The sequence below is a fragment of the Manacus vitellinus genome, unplaced genomic scaffold (assembly GCF_001715985.3).
Source record: "Manacus vitellinus isolate BGI_N305 unplaced genomic scaffold, ASM171598v3 scaffold_35_pilon, whole genome shotgun sequence".
Taxonomy (NCBI): Eukaryota; Metazoa; Chordata; class Aves; order Passeriformes; family Pipridae; genus Manacus; species Manacus vitellinus.
Window position 1 is genome coordinate 4405951 of NW_021940498.1, and position 6959 is coordinate 4412909.

General features: G+C 62.8%; 1 protein-coding gene across 1 annotated transcript in view; it reads left to right on the forward strand.

Moving 5' to 3' along the window:
- The window catches only part of PDE2A (phosphodiesterase 2A), a 37459-nt gene extending 31301 nt beyond the window's left edge, over positions 1–6158 (forward strand). The window contains exons 15-27 of the mRNA XM_029961461.1: positions 116–117; positions 176–321; positions 527–649; positions 836–906; positions 1263–1385; positions 1489–1576; positions 1691–1738; positions 1857–1931; positions 2088–2187; positions 2366–2478; positions 2716–2754; positions 2914–3020; positions 3205–6158. Coding sequence (XP_029817321.1) covers positions 116–117; positions 176–321; positions 527–649; positions 836–906; positions 1263–1385; positions 1489–1576; positions 1691–1738; positions 1857–1931; positions 2088–2187; positions 2366–2478; positions 2716–2754; positions 2914–3020; positions 3205–3430 — 1261 coding nt within the window. The 3' untranslated portion in view covers positions 3431–6158. The remainder of the gene's footprint in view (positions 1–115; positions 118–175; positions 322–526; positions 650–835; positions 907–1262; positions 1386–1488; positions 1577–1690; positions 1739–1856; positions 1932–2087; positions 2188–2365; positions 2479–2715; positions 2755–2913; positions 3021–3204) is intronic.
- The last annotated feature ends 801 nt before the right edge of the window (positions 6159–6959 follow it).

Below are 6959 nucleotides of genomic sequence, written 5' to 3' on the forward strand. Positions count from 1 at the left end.
ACGTGCGTGCCGGGGGGGCCCAGCCCGGGGGGTCACACACAGGGGGGGTCCCGGCTCTGCCACGGCACAGAGGGACGAGGGGACGTGTGTGTGGTCCCTGTTCTGTGTGGACAAGCGGTGGTGGCCGTGGGAGGGGGAGGGCAGACGTGGGGATAAGGATGTGCTGGGGTGCCAGGGTGGGCTGGGGTGCTGGAGGGTGTCTGCCCACCCCCAGCGCTCCCGTACCCCAATCCCACCCCGCAGTCCCTGCTGTACAAGAAGGTGAACGAGGCACAGTACCGGAGCCACCTGGCCAACGAGATGATGATGTACCACATGAAGGTGAGGTGGCATGAGGACAGAGACCAGGATGAAGACAGGGGTGGGACCCCTGCTCCCAGTGTGGTGCCACCACACTTCACCCCGAGGTGGTGGCACAGTGGGGTGGCGTTGATATCCCAGGGCTCTCTGCTCTCACTGTGGCCCTTGGGTCACTCTGGGGACCTGGTCATGGGCCAGCATGGGCCACTGGCTATGGCTCCCGCAGGTGTCAGATGATGAGTACACCAAGCTGCTGAGTGAGGGCATCCAGCCCGTGTCCACCATCGACCCCAACTTCGCCAGCTTCACCTACACACCACGCTCCCTGCCCGAGGACGACACCTCCATGGTGAGGGCTGTGGGGACAGTCCTCAGCTGCCACTGTCCCCTGCTGCCCTCTGTCAGGTCACGTACATCAGCCCTGGGGGGCTGGGATGGGGGAATGTGGCTGCATCCCTGAGCATTTCCCTGCTGGGCAGGGGTGGCTTATGGTGGGCATTGTCAACCCCTGCCACCCACCCTGTCCCCTCTGCAGGCCATCCTGAGCATGCTGCAGGACATGAACTTCATCAACACCTACAAGATGGACCGTCAGACACTCACCAGGTGGGTCCCAATCCTTCTCCACTACCCACCTTCTTATCCCCATCCTCATAACCGTCCAACTTCCCTGCACTTATCCCACTCCTTTCCCTGTTCCCTTCCCTGTCTCCATCCCCATCCACATTCCCATCGCTGTTCCTGTCCCTGTCCCAGTGCCTATCCACAACCACAACCACATCCACATCATGATCCACCTTCCCTGTCCCCATCCCTGTCCCTTTCCCCATTCCCAACCTGTCCCATCCTCATCCCCATCCCATTCTCCATCCCCAACCCCGTGACTGCCCGGGGGACACCTGGCCAGGTGGAGGTCCCCAGGGGGTGAGATTGCCCCCTGCATGGGCCTGTTCCCCTGCCAGGTTCTGCCTGATGGTGAAGAAGGGGTACCGTGACCCGCCCTACCACAACTGGATGCACGCCTTCTCCGTCTCCCACTTCTGCTACCTGCTCTACAAGAACCTGGAGCTTGTCAACTATCTAGAGTAAGGCCAGGTGCCATCCCCATCCTTGTCCCTCATCCCCTGGCCCAGCTGGGGTGCTCCCTGCCCTCCTGCCTCCCTCAGTTTCCCTCCTCCCCCTCCCCAGAGACATCGAGATCTTTGCCCTCTTCATCTCCTGCATGTGCCACGACCTGGACCACAGAGGCACCAATAACTCCTTCCAGGTGGCCTCGGTGAGCCGAGCCCAGCGCTGGGATGGGCAGGGGTGGGGGGCACGGGGACAGGGGCAGAGCTGGGGGGCCTCTTTGCCCCCATAGCTCCATCACTCCGGCTGCTCTGCCTTGCAGAAATCGGTCCTGGCCGCGCTCTACAGCTCTGAGGGTTCTGTCATGGAGGTAAGACCCCCCAGACCTCCCACTGCCTTGCTCTCTGGGGTTCTGGCTGCGTGCCAGCATCCCTGCCTGCTCCCTGCCTGCTCCCTGCCTGCTCCCACCATCCTGGTTTCTCCCACAGAGGCATCACTTTGCCCAAGCCATCGCCATCCTCAACAGCCAAGGCTGCAACATCTTTGACCACTTCTCCCGAAAGGTGAGCCCCCCACCTTGACGCCCCTCCTGGGCCACCCCCTGCCCGTGCTGAGCCCCTGTGTCCCCTCCAGACCCCCAGCTCCCCATCCCTGGATCTCTGGGGATGCGGGAGCTGGCGGGGGCACAGAGCTGGTCACGGCAGCTGCCTTGTCCACAGGACTACCAGCGCATGCTGGACCTGATGAGGGACATCATCTTGGCCACTGACCTGGCCCACCACCTGCGCATCTTCAAGGACCTCCAGAAAATGGCAGAAGGTGAAGCTCCTGGGATTGAGATTGGGACTGGGGGGGTGGTGAGAACTCATCCCACCAAAGCTGGGAGGTGGCATTGGAGGTTCTGGCTGTCCACAGAGTCCTCATATGTGGAGTGGTGGGGCTGTGGAGCTCCTTCCTGAGCCCCCCACTCCAACCCCTCCCCACTCTCTGCCCGCAGTGGGGTATGACCCCAAGAACAAGCAGCACCGCAGCCTGCTGCTCTGCCTGCTCATGACCTCCTGCGACCTCTCTGACCAGACCAAGGGCTGGAAGACCACCAGGAAGATCGCAGTGAGTGCCACACCACGGGACTGCCCCCTGAACACCACCCCACAACCCTCCCAGGTCACCTGCATGGCACCAGGGACCCACCTGCCCCTCCACGCGGGACCCTGGAGGGTGCAGCAGTCCCCCCCATGCCAGGACTGTGTCCCTGCCTGATGCAGAGCTGTGGGGAAGGGTCTGGAGGGCAGGGGTTGGGGGGTCAGCCCGGGCTGCACCCCCTGCACTGACACGTTTCCCTTGCAGGAGCTGATCTACAAGGAGTTCTTCTCCCAGGGTGATCTGGTAGGTGCCACCTGGCAGGGCTGGGCTTGGCCAACACCCTTGGCAAGCACCAGGGAGAATGGGATGTGGGGGTGGGTGGTGAGCAGAGAGGTGTTGCCCAGGAATGGGGTGGGGGACTGCCACTGGCACTGTTGGCTAACATCTGATGGCTCCGTGCAGGAGAAAGCCATGGGAAACAGCCCGCTGGAGATGATGGACCGAGAGAAAGCCTACATCCCCGAGCTGCAGATCAGCTTCATGGAGCACATCGCCATGCCCATCTACAAGTGAGCCCCGGGGCTGGCACTGGGGTGGGGGGACCCCCTGCCACCCCCCACCCCTCTCAGGGTGGGACAGGGGTGCTGCACGGGGTGTCTTGCATTCGTTTGGGTTCCAAGCAGTAGGGATGGGGCTCCACCCAGCTAAGGAGGTGCAGCCCCGTGCTGATGGGGTGTACCCCCCACCCCCCAGGTTGCTGCAGGACCTGTTCCCCAAGGCAGCAGAGCTCTACGAGCGGGTGGCCAGCAACCGGGAGCAGTGGACCAAGGTCTCCCACAAATTCACCATCCGAGGCTTGCCCAGTAACAACTCCCTGGACTTTCTGGATGAGGACTATGACCCCCAGGCCCCAGACCCCCAGCTCAATGGCTGCCTGGACCCCGAGGTGGGGCAGCCCCCCGAGGCCGTGGCCGAGTGAGGGAGGCGATGGGGGGGCCACAGCCACGGCTGGGCCAGGAGCATCCCCAAGCCTCATCCCCCAAACCATGGGGGGGAGTTTTGGGGGGACATCAGTGACTCTGGACCATGACAGCAAGGGCTGTGTGCTGCCAGCACCCACTGCTGGCCCTTCCCCACCAGTGGGTGACTGTCTCCTCCCTCTGGGGCAGGTGTCCAGGTGTCCCCTCCACCTGGTGGGCCCAGGGACACTGCCTTGTTGGCTGGGAGCACCAGGGGACACTGTGGGGCTGGGGGATGGATGTGCTTTAAACTGCCTTAAGGCTGCAGGCCCTGTCCCCGTGGGGTGACGATGAGAACGAGTCCTCAGTGGAAGCAGCCCTGGAGGGGTCAGTGTCCCTGAAATGGGTGTGTGGGGGCCAGTGGGACAGAGGGGGATGGCAGGATGGTGAGGGGCAGTGGGAGAGCCATGGAGTGGCTGCAGAGTGGAGGTGTGTGTTTCTGTGGACCATGGATCTGGCCCACTGAAGGAGGTTGGCTCCAGCTGGAGGAGGGAAGAGGCACCTGGAGCGGGATGGCCATGGGGATACTGTGCCTGCATGCCCTGCTGGGTCCCACCATGGAGAAGCTGCTCTGGCCTCTTCCCAGTAGCTGCTGAACATCTGTTGGCTAACATCCCCCACTGCCTGGGACCCCTGGATCCGCTCACCCATGGAAGGACTCGTATCCCTTGCCCAGCTCAGTCCCACGCAGCCACGTCCCCTGCAAGGGCTACACGTGTGCCAAGGCTGGGGGCCCTGCTTCTGCTTTGCACACACGGGAGGGGGGGGGCCTGTGCTCCGCAGGGGGTCCACCCGGTCCCAGCCGTGTCCCTGCTGTGTCCCCACCGTGTCCCTGCTGCGTGGGTGTTCCTGTGGTGCCCACCCAGGAGCCTCTTCACTGCAAGCAGCTTCCCTGGCGCCCAGCGCATCGGGAGCACCCCTGGCTCGCAGTGGCTTCACAGCTCCAGCCATACTGACCCGTGTGCACGGACCCCGCCGGCGCCCTGGGCTCCCTCTGCTCCTGCTTGGCCCTGTGCACGGATGCTGTTGGTCTCCCGTGGTCACTCTGGCCGTCCATGGACCCTGATAGTCTCCCACCACTCCCCTGTCATGCTGACAGCCGTGCATGCACCCCACCAACCTCCTGTGGTTCCTCTGGCCCTGCAGACCACCCTACCTGGACCCTCATGGTCTTTCGTGGTTCCTCCTCTCCTACAGACCACCGTGCGTGGACCTTGCTGACCTTCCTGTGGTCCCTCCAGTGCCACAGCTGAACCCCTATGGACCCCCTCAGCCCCAGGGGGTCCACCAGCCCCACAGGGTCCAACTGTGTGTGACCCAGGGCTCCGTCACCCCATCCAAAGCCACTTGAAACACCCACGAGCAGGGGAACCGTGGTGAGCAGCTTGCCCTGCCGGGGGTCAGCCAAAGGGGGTGTCGGGGATGAGGGTGGGAGCTGAGCCCTGAGGGATTGAGGTGCACTGAGCCCCCAGGCTGCATCACCCAGCTCATGGGAGCTGCATGGGTTCACCACCAGAGCAGGGGCAGGTGATGGGAGCAGCATGGTGAAATTCTGGCACTGCTGGCATCAGTCCCACGGATGCTGGTCCCACCAGGGTCAAGAGTGGACGTGGGGCCATTTGCTGTGCCATCCTCACTCCTCTGCAGCACTCCATGGCACCATCCCAGTGGTGCACAGCAGGTCCCTCCAGGATTTGGGCGACACTGAGGCCGTTCCTCTCCTGGGCTCGTCTGTAAGCAATGCCTTCATTCCCGTGTTCTTGGGATCCCTGGAGCGTGTGCCTGCAGCAGCCACGGGAGAGCCCAGCGCTGAGCTGCCCCGCGCAGATGAAGTGACCTGAGTTCCTTTTGCCTTACCTACTCGGAGATGCCTTGAGCGAGACGCTTTGCCCGAGCCCTGGTGGGACCCACCTCGTGACCGCGTCTGGCTGCTGGCCCACGGCTTTGTCCCCAAGGCCCCCTCAAGCCCTTCTCCCTTCCCCACGCCACCCGGGGGGTCCCAGAAGGCAGCAAACCCCCAAGCAGCAGGAAGAGGACAGTGGCTCCACCTCTGGCGTGGCGCTGGCATGGCTGTGGCACCAATGTCCCGGGGGTACAACTGTTCCCAGATGGGCCCCGCATCCCAGTGCCGACCCAGGGGTGCCTGGCGACGTGGGGGTCTCTCCATCCGATGGATGTGGGGGTGTCCTGCACTTGGGTTCTGCATCCAGGGTACCACACCACGGGGGGTCACGCAGGGATGCCTGTTTCCCAGCTGTATCCCACTTTTCCAGCCCCGGCTGCTGGTGTGCATAGGTGGTCGATGCTTTCCTGGCTCCCGCCCCTGTACATACCCCTCTGGATCCGGGGGAGCGCAGCCAGCCCAGCCCAGCTCACCCACGAGTGTGCCTGGGCATGTGTGGGTGTGCAAACCTCCTCCAGCTTTTCCGTCCTTCCCTCTCACAGCACTGGTTGTTCTGGGCTCCAACGGAGCCTGGGGAGGAGACGGCTTTTCTCTTTCTTCCTCTCCTCCTCCCCTTTCTCCTTCTTTTTCCCTCCTCTTTCTCCTCTCCTCCTCCTCCTCCTCCTCCTCCTCCTTCTCCTTCTCTTCCAACTTCTCCACCTCCTTCCCCCCCTTCTCCTCCTACTTTATTATTATTTCTCTTTTCTGGTGGGTTTTGGTTTTCCTAAATAAATTTCATACATCGACCTCCCTGTGACGGGTTGGTGGGTGGCCTTGTTGGGAACTGAGGGGCTCCAGTTGAGACTTATGCACTCCAAAATTGCCCTCGGGGGGGCGACTCAAGCTTGGGCCATGTAGTTCTGACCCCTCCTCCCCAGGAAGCTCAAGCCCCTCCCTGGATGTTCCAGTCCTGTGGAATGCTCCAATGCCCCAGGATTCACTGATCCCCACCCTGGGTGCTCCAGCCACCCAGGTGCTCTGGTTTCCCCCCCCCCCATGCCCTGTTCCCTCCTGGAATGTTCCAGAATCCCAGGATGCTCCAATCCACTGGGATGCTCTTTCCACCCCCATCTGCCAGATGGGGACTCCCCATGCCTGGCCAGGAGCTGGGCTTGGGCAGGATCCAGCTTGGACTGGAACTGCAGTGGAGTCCCGGGCTGGGATGCAGGATGGGGCCTGTGCCGGGACCCCTCAGTGCCTGGGCTGGGACTGGGGCAGGATTCAGCCCTGGGCTGCTCCTCTGGCTCCAGCAGCCATCCCTGCACGGCAGGAGACACCCCAGTCTGCCCGTCATCCTCGCATCAGGGCTGTGGTTTTCATTCCCACCATCCTGCTAAGGAGCAATTTATTATCCGGGATCAATGCGGTGCTTTCATCCCAGCCCAGTGTGACAGTTATCCCGGGCCATGGAATCTGATGCTGGAGGAGAAGTCCCCGGAGGGTTTGGTGCTGGCACGCGCTGGCGCTGCCCAAGATGCCAAAACTGGAATGAAAAACTGCCCAAACTACCAAGTGCCCCTCCACCCGCCCTGCTCCCAGCCGCGGTT